Source organism: Trachemys scripta, chromosome 11 (genome assembly GCF_013100865.1).
Source record: "Trachemys scripta elegans isolate TJP31775 chromosome 11, CAS_Tse_1.0, whole genome shotgun sequence".
NCBI lineage: Eukaryota > Metazoa > Chordata > Testudines > Emydidae > Trachemys > Trachemys scripta.
The window spans coordinates 61,014,873-61,031,773 of record NC_048308.1 but is presented as its reverse complement, the minus strand read 5'-3'; the positions used below and the strand labels follow the sequence as shown (position 1 = coordinate 61,031,773).

The 16,901-nt window shown below is 41.1% G+C and overlaps 1 protein-coding gene across 1 annotated transcript in view; it reads right to left on the bottom strand.

Moving 5' to 3' along the window:
• Positions 1-16,901, bottom strand: part of PIKFYVE (phosphoinositide kinase, FYVE-type zinc finger containing) — a 107,044-nt gene that overhangs the window by 39,046 nt on the left and 51,097 nt on the right. Inside the window, exons 12-17 of the mRNA XM_034786067.1 lie at positions 11,729-11,791; positions 8,891-9,020; positions 7,114-7,294; positions 5,315-5,389; positions 4,367-4,474; positions 65-205 (exon numbers count right to left, since the gene is read on the bottom strand). Of these exons, the coding sequence (XP_034641958.1) occupies positions 65-205; positions 4,367-4,474; positions 5,315-5,389; positions 7,114-7,294; positions 8,891-9,020; positions 11,729-11,791 (698 nt within the window). The remainder of the gene's footprint in view (positions 1-64; positions 206-4,366; positions 4,475-5,314; positions 5,390-7,113; positions 7,295-8,890; positions 9,021-11,728; positions 11,792-16,901) is intronic.

The following is a 16,901-nucleotide window of genomic DNA, read 5'->3' as shown; positions in this document are numbered from 1 at the left end:
TTACAGCAACAGGATACTCTGCAAGTATCATATGCCGTTACTGTGTTTGGGACCAAGCACTCACCGGCTTGACATTGATGACCAGAGTGATGCCATGTTCCAGCAGCATGTCCTGGGCAATTCGGGACACAGTCTTCTCAACCAGAACCAGGGTAGGCCTGACATCTACTATCCGCTGCACATAGTTCTTCAAGAACTCCCTTTCCTAGATACCAAGAGAAAGTATGACAGCTACTGCAGATCTAATTTCTTTTAAAAAGTGAAGCAGTCACACATCTAGTCACTTTCAAAATGTGTCATTTCAGGCACTAAACCTGCCCTTGAGTCATCATGCCTATGCAAGTGATTTTACAATTCTCTTTATATAGTTTCTCTCTCTCTCCTGTTACTGTGAAAGGCCAATGCACACAGGAGAAACTGACTAACCAGAAAGTGTAGTCAAATGCATAGAGTACATATACATTTCCCATTCTCCCTCTCAATGTTAAGTGTGAATTTGACTGTGTCCCCTAAAATAGAGGCTTAATTTAATTAGTTTGATATCATTAACGCAGAAAGTCAACCCCTTATCAATAAGAACTGCCTATTAAGATGCTTTTATATGTTGTGTTGAGGTGCATTCAGTAGATTAAAAACAATGGAACTTTGACATTTTAGTAAGTTACTCAATTTAGTTTTTTGCATTGCTATGCTAAAACATAATGGATACTTCTATGTAGCTTTATTCTGTGGATTCGTTTGCCTAGGACACTCTGGAAAATCAATCTGAGTTAATGAAAGGTGCAAATTCCAAGTGGATTTATCCTTTCATTAACTCAGATTAACTTTCCTGAGTGTTCCCAGGTAGACAAATCCTATAAACACACACACACACACACACACAGTTAAAATATCATCAAGGGAGCAAAAAGTAAGGCTGCATAGGCAATGTTATTCTGCTCCCTTGTGCATATGCATTAGGATTCAATCTTTAATTGCATGATCACATACTATTGTTTCTTCAGAACCCCTTCCTCATTTAGTATACAGTCTGAAGAATACTTTTGCCTGTAGGATACCGGCCCAATTTGTTGCAGAAATTGGAAGGTAGGTAGTAAATGAAGCAGGGGAATTGCAGTAAGAAAAAGGACAGTCATGGGTAAGACAATTGAATACTGCTCTGGAGAACTAGATTCGATCCTTGTGGCTTTATGAAACAGAATTCCTGCCAGATGCTAATCAAGTCATTTAGCCCACATTTTTCACAACTGGTCATTAGCTGTGTTCACCTCATTCTCTGGGCACTTAAGTTGAGACCCTGGGGTCTTATTTGCAGAAGTGCTAAGCACTCACAGCCCAGGCCATTTTGGTGCCCTACGCAGCCGCCCTGCAGGAGATGTGTGTGGTGCCCTGACCTGGCATGGGCCAAGGCAGCTTGCAGCGGAAGAGAAAGTCTTGCTCAGACTTTGGCTGAAGTTTGCCTAGCTCAAAACAGAATATTCAAGGATTTTACCAGCTAAAAAGTCTAACAAGTCTCAGAGCATGTGCCAACAGCAATTTTTCCAAAGGCTTCCAATCCGCTCTAGTTAGGAATTTTCCAACAAAACACCTGTTGGAAAATGCCAATGTGTCCACAGCAAAAACATTAGATGAAAACACATAACCTTAGACAAGAGTTGAAAGAAAGCATTTAGATAAGGCTGAAACATTCAATTTTGAGCTTTTTGGAACATAACATTTTGATTTTCCATTTCAATTTTTTAATTCTATATTTAAAGTTGAAACTGGAACAAAAAGTTTCAACTTATTTGGAGTTTTGGGTCATGTGAAATTTTGAAGCCGTTTCTGGTCCATTTGCAAAATCAAAATTTCTTTTGTTGAAGAAACTCTACCCCAAGATGAAAAATCCAGCTCCTGCACAGATCTACTTACAACTTGGCCAGATTTTCACAGAGTTGGCAAAGTCAAGTCCCTGACACCAGGGCAACACCCTGCAAAATGTCAAGCCCCTGCTCCAAAGCCTGGGGGGGAAACTCTACTACCCCCAAGAAAAGGTCACCACAACTTGCACTTCCTCAGTCTATTTGTTGTTAAATCTATTTAACCTGATGAGCATAGGAATTTCTGAATGATGAGGGCCTAACCTTGCACTCTGAGTGTGGGTACATGGCTGAGATATCGAGGCCCACCTGGGCAATCAGCATCCTCCCAAAACACCAAGGGTTTTGACAGTATAATAGTATGTCAGTAACCAAGTGCACTTGGTTCTAAACTGGATTTACTAAATAGGCCCATCCTTCAAAATGGCACTTATTTGCTCGATTTATGATGAGCCTACATGACATTAAAAAGGTGGCCTGTTAGTATTGAGATATTTCAAATGCATATCATCTCTAATCAGAGTCAAATGGAAGGTGGATTTAGTTAAGGATAATTTTAACTGGTTAGAGCAACATAAGATGATTTTGTTTAAAGAAAGTTTAAACCTCCAGCTTCCATATACCTTGAGAAATAAGCAGGATTACGCATGTGTAGAAAGATTTCATATCGCAATACTTTCATTGAGATTTTTTGGAAGAAGTCTGCTGACAGACAAATAAGAGGATTTGATAGGTGATAAAGATTTATCTGCAAATTATCAGCTTACGCACTTCATGTAAAGTTACCATCTGTGATCAAAAGGCAGTACAAGACTATCTCCAGTGTCTCGCATTTCAAAGCAACATTAGGGTATGGATCCTATTCCAATTAGGCCTTTGAGTTACTATAGGTTATGCAAAATTCCAGTACTAAGAAATTGTTCTGGAGGCTCTGTTCAGCTGGCCAGGAAGTTACTGGATGGATATTTACAAGTATGAAGAATCTCAAGCAACACTGCCTCAAATACATATCTTGCTGAGTTTCAGTGTGGATTTGGATATTAATAGAAAAGGTTGAGATAATTCTAAGCATACGAGATCAAGACTAAAGCCACACCAGATGTATGGATTTATCTTTAATTAGCAGAGTGAAGTTTCAAAACCACCACTTCCCAGCACCCATCAGCATTTTTTTGTCATCTTCAACAATTTCAGATTTTGGGGTTCAGCAAGATGGATAGATTGTTACTGCCCCACACACAGTATGTGAACAACTTTGTGGCAAGTTGCATGTTTCATAAGATTTAACTTCAGTATTGAAGTTAAATGATCTTTTGACTGTGAAATATGCAATTTTTGGAAGAATCCTCCACTGCAGGACAGTCTGTGCTATTTGTTGCAACTTCCGCCTGCCAGAAGCGGTGCTTTGGACCATGTTAGTCCCAGTTACCCTCTGGCTTGAGTTTACTCAGATCCACCTAGATGTTCTGCCAACTCCTCTCACCACCACTGTTCCCATTATTGCAGCAAGGATTAGAAAGTTGTTTACTAGCAGAAATCATTGACCTAGCCTCCATGAAACATTGTTTCAGTTCTCCCATAGCAGTTTCCCCTCCTTCCCTCCCATAGTTAAAGGGGACAAAGAGATATAGTTAACCTTATTTCAAGGACAGCTTTGAAAAAAAGTGACAGTGAACAATATTCAGAAGGAAAAGCCCTACTTTTCTGTTGACACAAGGGATGTCTCCTATACCTTTTTTGCTGAAAAAGCTATTTCATCAAACAGTGTTGAATTATATTGCTAATGTTTTCATTTCTGTGCTCCTGTGTTAAGCACCAAACCTTTCAGGGTCTCAACTGAGCCAACAGACTGTCAATCAAGGAAGCGCTCAATGGAAGGGCTTTCAAAGGGTCATTGTACATAAACACTCTTATTAAGACTGCTCCCTTCAGAGAAATATTTATACTTTGTGTCTGGACAAAAAGCAGCCCTACCAATTTAGGCATTAACCCCCCCTGAAACCTCTCATCAGTGGTGAGAACGGCACACAGCTCTAAAGCAATTTTCTCCATTATTAGACCAAGCATTATCAGTTCCCAGCAGATTAACACCAATACAGAAGCACAACTGGACCCAATGTTCATCCATTCCTGAGTCTCAGTCAGCAGTTCTGTCATTTTGAACAGCAAGATCCCTGATTCTTAGACACATACTATACAAACCCGCTTCTTAAATACTCATGTTATTGAAAAAGGCCATGAATTCCTCTCGATCCATGCAACTCCCCCAGGGTCAACAGGACTCGCACGTTTCTGTTGAGGCCAGAATACAACTTTTTCCTGAAGTCCCAAGCCCAAAGCAGCTGAGAGTTATCCCTCATCACAAATTCTCTTCCATTCCACCCAAACCCCCTGGGGGCTGGAACTGAAGTTAAACAAGCGATGCTCTACATATATGGCTAAGTCATTAGATCATAAAAAGACAATATAGAAAATTTAAACTAAAAACAGAAGGAAGATGTTCTAACCTGAAGAACAATGGGGTCTATGCAGGTGAATTTTGTTTCTTCTCGGTACAGGTACTCGATGGAACACTTCAGCAGAAGAATTTTGGGATTTTTTATGTAGGTGTTCATCTAGAGAAAGGCAGGGTAGTTTAAAAACAAAAGGGAACAGACATCAAGGTGAGATCAGACGCAAGACTTTTTTCCATGAGGAAGTTTTTTGAAGCTTCCTCATACAGTTACCCAAAGCTGACAGAGTTGCAAAGATGAAGTTCTGCAGCAAATCATTCAGAGGATCTCTGCAAAGATTTATCACTAACCCATGCCAATTGGGTAGTGGCTCCAATCAAATAAATTTTATGCTGTGCCAATCTCATATCAGAGAAAGCAAGATACAGTTTCATCTGTCCTACAGGACAATTACGGCTCTGTAAAGAGAATGTCAACAAACGAGTTCCTGATACAAACCCCTTTCTTGGGCAACAGATGGAATTTTAATGATCCAAGACACCCTAAGCCACCAGAGCGTACTAGGTCAATCAACCAGATTCTCTCCATCCTGATCACTGGCTTTATTTTACAGACTCATTTACTACATGCCATAAAAAAAAAAAAAAGTGCAACCATAAAAGGATCTTTCCCCACTAAATCTTATTAAACGTTTCTAGAAAATGTTCTATTCTACAGTTTTGAGGAAAGTTTAGTCTGTGCTCTCAAAACTCAGACTCCCTGGACTACAAAGGAACCCCTTTGAATGGAAACGCAATATACATGCACACTCAAAAAAATCCACAAATAATCAACTGTTCAACTCCACAAACCCCTTAGGAGAAAGATTTTGTAGATCAAAGATGATGGTGCATTTACTCTCAGGTGTGCACCACCAAGAAGGAGAAGTTTCTCTTTTTAAATGCAATGCCCAATGCCATACTAAAAGAATGCAGGCTATTTTATTTACGACACTTTCATTACCTTTTTGTGTGCAACGTTCTTGGTGCAAACAAAGCCATTCACCACCACAGAGTCAAATTTCTTTCCACCTGGGATCTAACAAGATAACAAGAATTGAAGGCTTTCTGGTTTAACATATTCAGTTAATCTCTCTTTAAATTCATTGAACAGCATACCAAGTAAGTTACTTAATGAAAAAAAAATTGTCTTTTACAACATGCACAGGTTTTTTTAAAACCTCAGTTTGCTCATTTCTATTTTTTGTGCTATTACAGATACAGTAGAACCTCGGAGTTAAGAACGCGAGAGTTACGAACTGACCAGTCAACCACGCACCATGTTTGGACCCAGAAGTACGCAATCAGGCAGCAGCAGAGACCAAAAAAACCAAAACCAAATGCAAATACAGTACAGTACTGTGTTAAACAAACTACGGAAAAAAAAAATAAAGGGAAAGCAGCATTTTTCTTCTGAATAGTCAAGTTTCAAAGCGCTATAAGTTAATGTTCAGCTGTAAACTTTTAAAACCACCAAAACATTTTGTTCAGAGATATGAACAACCTCCATTCCTGAAGTGTTTATAACTCTGAGGTTCTACTGTACTACAGCTCCCACTATTCCATGTCAAGACCTCTTTAATAGCATACTCTCAGTGGAGAGAACAAAAAAAGAGCCTGGAAACAGCAGTTCTACATATCTTAGAGCATTTAGAAGAAGTCTGCCAAGTGGTCAGAGTCCCAATAACCACAGTGAAATGTAGGCAAAACAATGGATGCCACGCAGGCTCTCTGAATCAAATATAGGTTGCCTAGAGGCATATTTTTTAATTTAATTAATTAATTAATGGAGATATCTTATCTCCTAGAACTGCAAAGGACCTTGAAAGGTCATCGAGTCCAGCCCCCTGCCTTCACTAGCAGGGCCAAGTACTGATTTTGCCCCAGATCCCTAAGTGGCCCTCTCAAGGATTGAACTCACAACCCTGGGTTTAGCAGGCCAATGCTCAAACCACAAAAACCCCTTTCTAGGTCATCATTTCTAGCACAGCATTAGGTTCTGAAAAGCTGATCATCTACTAAAACTCAACCTGAGTGCTAGGAGAGGAAGTAGCAACAAATATGGTCAGGAAAAAATTTCACTGGGGCTGTCTGCAAAAAGTGTACAAGACTCTCCTCTAATCTTACTTGGCTGCCTGAAACAGAGGATGGCCTATTGAGAGGAATTTCTATAAGGAGGAACAGGCTTGCGCTTGGTATTGTTATTCATAGCAGTTTCACGTCACGTCCCAGTTTCCCGATGGCCTTTCTGATCCGTGATCACAGCCCTACATTTGTTACAACTGCTGTAGTCATCGGTGCATCTTGCGTAACTCCAAGAGGATTAAGCTACCTCATGGAGGCCAGTTGCTGGGCTTGGTGTGGAGGGGTTAACTCTTGCATAATAGGCAGTTACAGGGAAGAGTTTGCCTCCAGTACACTACACAGCAGGCTGCCAACTACCAAACATCTCTAGTTAGACATGCAAGGTTTAAAAAAAGGCAGGAAGAGAGTGAGTTATTACTGTGACTTCATCCCACGCCATCCTCTGCAGCCTGAAAGGAAGAGATTGACTCAAGTGCCTCTAAGTGCTTTGCAGCATAGGAGGTAAGAGTCATGTACATGTCCTTCCCCAAAACAGCAACTGTCTTCTCTGCAACATAGGACACATCTGTTACTCATGCTAATGAATTTGTAGTTTTTAATCCAGACACCTGCCCCATCATCTTTATGTCACACAAATTTCCTGTCATCATTCTCCCACTCCCAGTCACCAGAACTCACTTTTTTTATGTGGACAAATTGGCGGATATCCATATCATCGTCTCTGTTCTTGACATCAGGTCGGACAGTCTGAACTACCTGGCAGACCACAGGCACAATGATATCCCTCCAGGATAATGACAGTGATTCATTGTTGAGTAGCTGCTGAAGCAGTGCCATCATGTGGTTATGATTAGCTGAGCTGCAGAGGAATCCGAGTGATTAAGGGAGAGGAGGGGAATACACATTGCTTCATCTGAAGCAGTGTGACCTAGAGGTTTTTTACTTCATAGTGTTTAAAATGCAATAAGTAATTTGAGGACATCAGTCAGGAGTGTTCCAGGTCATCATCTTGTTTATTTTTTCTGCTCTATAGTAAGAGGCAACAGGTAGCATAGAAAAACAAAAAATATCTTGATTTTTCCCTACTTTACCTAATTTCTTAAATAAAAATAAATCAAATAAGTGCACCAAGTATCTAGATCAAGTCTCCCTTGAAGAGACAAAAGTTCAGCTTTTGTTTGACAGCAAGTTATTAATTTTATTGCTCTAGCAGCAAAATGCGCTTTGCTGCAACTCCGTTTCAGAGCACACTGTACACAGGTGGTCAATAAGCAACATCTCTTGGATGCTGTGTGGCAATCTTGCATACCATCAATAGAGTTCAGACAGGCAGCTCCATTTCAAAATTATTTATATGTGCTTATGTCATGCTATTTAAGGCATGCTAAATATTTTTGGTGGAATAGTCCCAGAGTATCATGGCATGCAGCATATATTAACAATGCAATGTGTATGTCATATTGGGAAGAAATTTGCTTTATATTCAAGGACGTAAGAGTTCAAATATGGATGGTTTAAACGTCTAATTTTAACAGCAACTGTGCTACTTTTTCCTTTGACTTTTACAATGGACACAATTATTAGCAGACATGAAAATGATTGGCATGTTTGTAACATTTAATGACATTAATTCAGACACACGAGCGCAAAAAATTGTTTCAAAACTGTGGGATCACCAATCCATGGCTATAGCCAATTGCCAAGCTCTCAGAAGAAGGCATCCTTTATCCCAGACCGTAAAATAGTGACAACAGCAGACATGGAGGCTGCATGTATGAAAATGAAATCTCAAAACATGTCTACACTACCAGCTAATTCAGCACTGCTGCGATCAATGCAGCAGTGTCGATTTAGCAGGTCTGGTGAAGATACACTAAGTCGGTGGGAGAGCGCTTTCCCGGCGATGTCTGCACTCTACCTCCCCAAGAGGCGGAAGCTATGTTGACAGGAGAGCGTCTCCCATCAACATACAGCAGCGTCTATATCGTGCTAAGTTGATCTAAGTTACGTTACTGAAGTAGCACAACTTAGATAGACTTGCAGCATTAGTGTAGACCAGCCCTCACTAAGCTGTTAAAGGACACTTCTATAGCTCCACACATGTATGTGGCATTTCACACAATAACACACTTACTCTGTCTCAGGCTATTGATGATTTAAGAGAGCCAAGACAGGGGACAACAGAACAAAGAAGGGGAAGGTGAGAAGACATTGGGGAAATTGCGAAAGAGAAAGTCCCAGAACAACTTTTTTTGGAAGGGGAGAATTTTTACCAATCATGAATTCCTTTCTTGCTTCTCTAGCATATTGATCTTATTACAGAAAGGATTTGAATTCGAGGTAACCATTTCAAAAATGCTTAAGGAATCTAAGTCCTATCGAACATGAAAAGGACAAAGCTTTTGAAAAATTTATCCTAGACATCCACATCAATTCCCTTTTATGCTCTACTTACAGAAGCCTCTCCATAGCTTGTTTCTCCCCATTCTCTTCCCTCAGCAGATCCAGATTGCTGTGGTGCCAGCCTAAAGGTGTGAAAAACAGCTCTTTGGATTTCTCCTCCACCCTCCGATTGAACAGTGACTCTAAAGAAGGACAGCAAAAAAAGCTTGTTTATACAAAGTCAAGGCTGAATGCTTACACTTTCTCTTTTTAAAAAGCTGAAAGAAGAGACTTCACCAAGACTAGTTCAGGCCTGTTGCTGTGAGAGGCTCTTGAAATGTTAAAGTTGTGCTGGAAACAACAGTGTTAGTCACTGACAGTAATTTAGGTATTCGCAGTGTCATCAACTATAGCAGAGTAAGCATGCTATTACACACACTTCAGGCTACACAGCCTCATGCCAGATCATTTGCTTTTCTTCTCTCTAACCTGCTCATGAGCAGTTCAATCTCAAGGCAGCAAATTAACTATGTATGGCCAACTATATCCTCATGTTGCCTAAAATAGGTAGTAATCTGAATCCCCAGATACATAACCTTATACTTAAGACCTTTTAAAATTAGAACAGTCTAATCTTGTATGGTTTATTGACAAAAAGCTATTTGTTTTGGAAGCCTTATATCCAAAAGTAGCACTAAAACAGCATCTAGTTATTCCACTCAGGTAGTGGAGTTAGCAAAAAGGTCATGCACATAAGCACACATTCAACTTATTTTAATGTTTGTTTTATGTTCTAATATAAATGTATCCACAATCAAAGCCAATGGAAATGCACCTCCTGGCTAACCCAGACTCTTAGAAATTGAGCAGGCGATTGCACAATAAGAGTACAAGATCTTAAGAGAGTGGAGATTTAACACACTAAAGCTAGGGCCAATCACTTGAGATAAAATCCTACTGAATAGGATTGTTGGTCATAATATTATATCTTGCTTTTCCAACATAATTGAGTGAGTACTCTTAGCGCAGTCCAATCTTTGTCAACGGAAATTCTGTTTAGTCTCTGAACTAACACTACAAGTCTCACAGTTTAGCTACTGGTCTAATCAGAGGGCCAGATTCACCACGGTTATTCCAGTTTTATAAGAGTAAGACTCCACTGAACTGGAGTAACAGAGGTCAGTCAGACCCAGACTCATAGAACTGTATGTAATAAAAATATTGGCCATATGAGGCACAATCTACTAGGTTGGTTACTTTTATAAGACCAAAAATAATATCATATGTACCAAAATAGCTTGTTAAGAGCCATGGTTTTTAAAGATCTCCTTAAAATACATGAAGGGAACAGCTGACAATTCAGCTTGAGCTTGCTGCCTTGTCAGTCCATTTTGGTTTTGCCTTTGGGTGGATTCTTATTTTTCCCTTCGAACAGTACAATCCCAAAGGAGAAATAATTCTTAGGAGTAGCAGTTTTGTTTTTTAAATCTGTCCTTTTATTTCTTCAGGTTGTAACTAATAGTTATCCTTTAAATTTTAATATTTTATGAGTTTCCCCCCAAATGAAATGCTAAAAATCTTAACTTGTCCTTCAATTTTTTTATTTGATAAAAATAGAAGTAAAATGTGTCATTCCACTTAGGCCTGGTCTCACTGGAAAAAACAGTGCAACTCAAGTGGACAACACTGGTGTAACTCAGCTGACGGTACAATTATTTTTAACAGTATAGTTATACCAGAATAAGCTTTAATGTGGATGTAGTTATATTGATAGTATGTTTTGGGAAGCAAAATAAACTATAACTGCATCCACAGGGGGGGAGGGAGAAGGGGTGCCGCTTTAAATATACTGGTATAGTTAACAGTGTAGTTAAAGCACAGGCAAGTCATGTGTGTTGCACTAATTGCCCTAATCTTCCAAAGCCGCTATGATTTTCTTTATGCAGCTTTCCCCCTGCCCAAAGTAAATTTTGTTGTCATTTTAGTGATTCAATTTGATTGCCCCTCAGCCCCCGGCACTACTGTATCAAAGAGCAATATTAGAAGCTTCACTATTGTCATTATGCTGACTGTAAAATTCATATTTAATTTGAGCCACTAGTGCAGAGTTCTGCATTAAAATTTAAATCTCCACAGTCTAGGCTGTAAGGGGAATGGTCATCTTTTGGACAACAACTCAATACAGTTACAGGCCATGATTACCATATTTTAAGTAGTCTGCATAGGAACAACCACCACCACTATGAGTACGTGACTAAGAACAATGCTTGTGAAAAAATAAAAAGGTATTTTCCTCTTTTAGATGCTTTGCACCTGACACTGAATATTTGTCAATAAATTGCATGCCTTAATATCCAGAAATATATAGCCTGCTTCCTAATCATAGAGCCCAGGCAAAAGCATCCCATCTAAAAGGGTCTCAAACTTCCAACTGTGCCCAATAGGACTTGCCTTTCAACAGAAGTGAAAAGAGAAGTTGTGCTACAATGACCTCAGAGATTAGTTTTGAGAGATTGGTGGCACAGAGGTGTTAGGTACATTTGTGTGTGCACACAAGGAAATAAGCAGGTAGGAGAGTTAAACACCTGACGGAGCCCAGAAAAAAAAACCCACTAATCTCATGCAGAAACGTTTTAGGGATGGGGAAGTGCTAACAAAATGCTAAACAAAGCCAGTCAATGTATGATGAAGTAAGCTTCTTTTCAAGGGCGTTTAAATACAGAGAATTTGACAAGCCTGAGTTCAATCTGAAAGTGAACCAAATAAGGGGAGAAAGTTACACAAGAGTTTCTCACTAAGTGCCCTTAGAATTACTTTAATAAGCCGATGTTTAGCCCAGCTCGAATATCAATAGAAGCTTTCATAATTACATTACCCACTCACTAGAAAAAAGCATTTCCATTCATCTTACCTTTGATGAAAGCGTCACTTATTGAGATCATCTGTTGCCCTCCGTTGTCAGGATTCAAGTACTCTGAAAAGGACAGAGCAGATGGAGATGGGAGGAGACACAGAAAAATGACAGGTTATGTTCGCATGCCAGTATAATTATATTATGTACACACCCACACCATAAGAGAAAAATATTACTCATTTAACATTTAGTCATTGCTGTAGCAACAACCTGATGAGCGGTCAAGACAAGAATATCCTCTCATGCTTGTTCTGTCAAGGCTCCACAATGCCGGCACAATACTGCTTAAAATTGTTCAGCAACCAATCTAACATGGGAGTATACAAAATAAAAGTGTTGGAGGTGGGGGAAGGAAAATCTGCCTTTAAGTTACATGTGGCTAGTTTCCCCTTTACATCTACATCTGGAATGTATTAAGTCTTTACGTGGGAGACACTGTAGAGGTACCCAAACACAATGAGGAAGAAGATCTCTTAATTTTTTAAGGCACATTAAAGCCGAAGCTGTTCCCACGCCCATGCATAACCTTAACTTTGTTCTCAGATGCAGCTAACAGGCCCTTTATGAACAACTAGCTCTCTCACAGGAGGGAGAGAGAGCCATCTGGTTCCAGGACTCTTCTCCATCAAAGAAACAGACATGCAACATGCTCTCCTTAAGAGCTGGGGGGAGTGGGGGAATTTATGCCATACTTAAAATGGATTATGGTCAAAATGGAGAGACGAAAAGGGGGCAGTCAAAAATGTGTGCACAGCACACAGTATGTATAAAGGCATTTATCAATTCACATACAGGTACATGCAGATTATGAAGGAAGAAGTGTAAGAGTGTGTGTGTGTGTGTGTGTAAGTAATAGGGGTGGCCAACCTGTGGCTCGTGAGCTGCAGACCGCTCTTTTACAGTTAAAGTGTGGCTTGAGGAAACCCCACCCCCATTCTCCACCTCCCAAACTGGGGGGTAAGGAGCTTGGGGCTTCTGCCCTGTGGCGGGGTAGTGGGGCTAGGGGCTTCTGCCACAGATGACTGGTACCTGCTGAGAGTGTGGGAGCACAGTTTAAAGGTTCAGTTCCCCCCCACCCCCAACAGCTTCAGTCATGACCTCTCTGGCATACTCCCCTCGTCCCAGGTGTTAGCTCCGCATGGCAACAGCAAACAGCTGGGAGCTGCAGAGAGGAGCGGCTGCTTTAGCATGTCGTGGAGAGGCAGCAGCAAAAGCAGCAGCTCTCCCTGCTGCTCCCGCTGTTTACTGCTGCCTCTGCCCACAGCTGCAGCTCCCAGCTTGCTGGCTCCAGCAGCTGCCTTGCAGGGAGGGGGCCCGGCTGCACATGACTGAGTGAGGCCAGCAAACCCTGGCAAAAATCGGGGGCGGGAGAGGAAGGCATGTGACCCCATGTGCCTCCCCTCACACGTCACCTCTGGCAGCAGGTGGGAGTGTCCGTGGGGCTGCAGGTGCACACCAGCTCTCAAACATCTGAAGATTGTCATATGGGGCTCTGAGGATCAGCAAGTTTGGTCACCCCGGTGTATAAGATATGCATGCGTGTTATGTAATACAAAATAGATACCATATTTTGTAATTACTTGTCAACTTGTTTGCCAAAAAGAGTTTTCCAGGAAATATCTATCAACCAGTTGTAGCCATCACATGTCAAGTTAGTAACTATATCCAGCTTTCACAAAACCAAAACACAGCAATGCCGTTTAAAGGGAAAAAGTAGTATCCTGTGTCCAAGTCCCACATAAGCACCCCCAACATGACCACCACACTTCCCTCCCCCCCCCCCCCAAAAAAAATCTTAACACTTCAAGACAAGAAGTGTTTGGCAAGGCAGAGAACTAAATAAGACAACTGATAAAGTAGCAGAAATCTCATAACTATGCCCTCACGAATGACAACACAAGTAAAACATTAAAGAGGGACACAGTCAACGAAAGCTTATGCTTTAATAAATTTGTTAGTCTCTAAGGTGCCACAAGTACTCCTGTTCTTTTTACAGTCAACATAAGCTACATTTTTGCCTGGTAGTTTCCTATCTGCTAGTGTTGCAAATACCCCCTACGCCCTTATGATTATTACTCTAGACCAGTGGTTTTCAACCTGTGATCCCAGACTATATCTAAGATTTCCAAAGGGGTCCACACCTGCATTTGAAATTTTTAGGGTCCACAAATGAAAATAAATAAATACATAAAGCAGCTTGAAAACCACAGCGTTGGACTGTAGACAGAGAAACACAATCTCTTCATTTTATTTCATGCATTTGACAGCTCTGCGCATGGAGTCCTTTCGGTTTTGCAAAGGGTTAATCACATGTCCTGGGAATGCAAGCACATGCTTTCAGTTCATGTCTGGCAAGAGGACTCTTTCCAGCGATAGTGAAACTAGGCAGCATAGAGGGGAAGGAGCAGCATAGAGGAGTGGGCATATGCAAGCACAGTCCCTTATTTTAAAACCCATAAACCACCACACACCCAGTAGGGAGGAATCCCAATCCCACTCCCAGTCCCAGTTTGGGCAGGTTGTCCTGTAGGTGCTCTAACTGAAGCTTCAGACATAACGGATGAAGAGTCCAAGATGGCACCATCCCCTTCGTTACTAGTACTGTAATATTTTGTCTGAGTAGGGGTTGAAAGGAGAGTGTCTTTAATAAGTTGTGCACAACTAGTTATACTAAAGGCTAGCTTACTACCTTGCAGCTTGCCCCATTTCAGGGCTAGCATACAGCTACCCTACATCAGAAGCATACCAGAGACGAATCTGGGACTTGGACATCACTCCTCCCCAAACATCACTTACTCTGAAATGAGAAGGAAGTTGTTTAACCTCTTTTCACAGAGCAGCTTACTCCCCATATATGCCCTGGACGCAAGTAGAGGGCGTAACCAGGACCCTTTCCCTTGCAGTAGTTTCCCCCACACACACACAGCTGGAGTCTCAATATGAGAATCTTACTCCACCATGCATTGTAGGGGATATGACAATCTAGCCTTAAGTGAGGGTTACTTATCAGGAATATCTGAAATACATATGTTGTAAATCAAAATGTATCAAGATTTTATTGGCATGAGTTTGGGATGACCACATTATTCAGAAGTGGCAAAGCCACAAGTTTGTTACCACAGATGAACCCAACATGCAGCAATAAATGTTTTGTCACATGCTACCCCCGTCCCCCGCATAATACTGTATATTTTGTTTAAGCCCCGTTTCAGGAAGTTGTTTTAATTTTTGTATCCTTGTCTAACAAGCTAGATAGTTTTAGCACCTATACAGAGGCCTCCTGGTGACAAAGTTAGAGCCAAGTATATTGTTTTTGTTTGAGAGGCTGTCTCTAGAAGGTTAAGCACAATTATTTTTTTAAATAAGTCCACATGCCTTTGTGAGGCCTGATGTTCAAGAACAGGGCTGGGAAAGAGGGACTCAAGAGTTCCAGCTTTGGAAGCTAGTAGGTGGAGTTTCCAGCAACAGCAGTTCATGAGATATTTTACTGCAAGCTATTCTGTCCTGAGGTCACAGCCTAGCATTAGTCAGTACCGCACCAGTAACTATTTTGTATCCCTGCTTATACCCATGATGTGTTTTGTTATGGACAGCAAGGAGTATGTGAGGTAAGTCATAGCTTGAAAGATTAGATTTTTATTGGTAAGTATCAGTAAATGTCGATTTCACCAGACACACACAAACCAATGAAAATGTTTCCATTATAATAATTAAAATTTACAGATAAGTGGCATTTCTATTACTTTGCCTGAGAACTTAAAGTCAAAATGTAGTGATCTAAACTTTTGAATTAGGCTAGTTACAAATGGACTAGCAAACGAATAATAAAAGTATGATTTGCTTTAAGAATATTTACATTGTATATTTTGACACTGTTTTAATAGTTTATAAAGCTTTAACTTTCTGAATCTCAAGGTGTCATTAAATAATTGTCTGAATGCCCCTCAAAGTCCCACAATTGAAAAAAAATTAAAAATAAAGCATCTGTCAAAAATTATAAAAAATAAAAATCAAGTTCTACCAAGTTTATTTATAGATCAGAGCTGAGGTCTAAAAGCACCCTGGAAGTTTGAAATAGACTAAATAAGACTGTTGTTCACAGATGCAGGCTATAAGACAATGCAATTTATTCCATAGATTCTATATAGCTTTTAAGTAGGGTTTCATGGTAGAAATAGGGTATACATGAAACTATTCAACAACTTCAATAATTTGCATAGTTGAAAAGGGGTGGAAAGAGTTAAAACCAATCACAACAGCCATGACCGTTAGGAAGGATGAAGTGAGATCAGGAGGGGACAGAGCTTTTCTTCATTGCTACTGTAATCACTATAGATCACTAATAGCAATTTAAAATGTCTTAAAATCATCCTGCATTAGCAAAATGAATATATGCCATTTTCCCTTGGTGGTGACAGGCCCCCAGACAGGCAAGCCTGGGCTTGCCCTCAACTCATCATACCTTGACCAAGACACCTGGGGACATTAGACTCGGTGAATAGTTCTACGAAAGCTTTGGTTAAAAAGGTGTCTTGTGGCTTTTTTCTGTTTTTATTATGGACTGACAGCCCTCCTTTCCCCTGTTCCACTGCAATTGTATCCCCTTTACGTCTAACTACACAAAGGTGAAAACTTTTTTGAAGAGAATTTGAAGAGAGAATTGTCAAAAATTGACATAGCATCTACAAGGTGAAGTTTCAAAACACCCCCATTTTAAACAATAAAAAAATTTGCCTGTTGTAACATAGGGTTACCATATCTCATAAATAAAAAAAGAGGACCCTCCACGGGCCATGGCCCTGCCCATTTCCCCACCCCCTAGCCCCGCCCCAACTCCGCCCCTTCCCCCACCCTAACTCCGCCCCCTCCTCCCTCCCACTCCCAGCCAGGGGGAAAGGGCTGCCCCAGTGCTACCAGCATCACGGTTTCCCGGGCAGCCCCCAGACCCTGTGCCCCCAGCCGGCGCTTCCCCAGCGCAGCTGGTGCCCGGGAGGGGAAGCGCCCAGCCGGGGGCACAGGGTCTGGAGGCTGCCCAGCAAACCGTGAAGCCGGTAGCGCTCGGGCTTTGGGCAGCCCCCATGCCTCCAGACCCTGTGCCCCCAGCCGGGCACTTCCCCTCCGGGGCTCCGGCGGCTCTGCGTAACTTACACTGTATAAGTTACACAGAGCC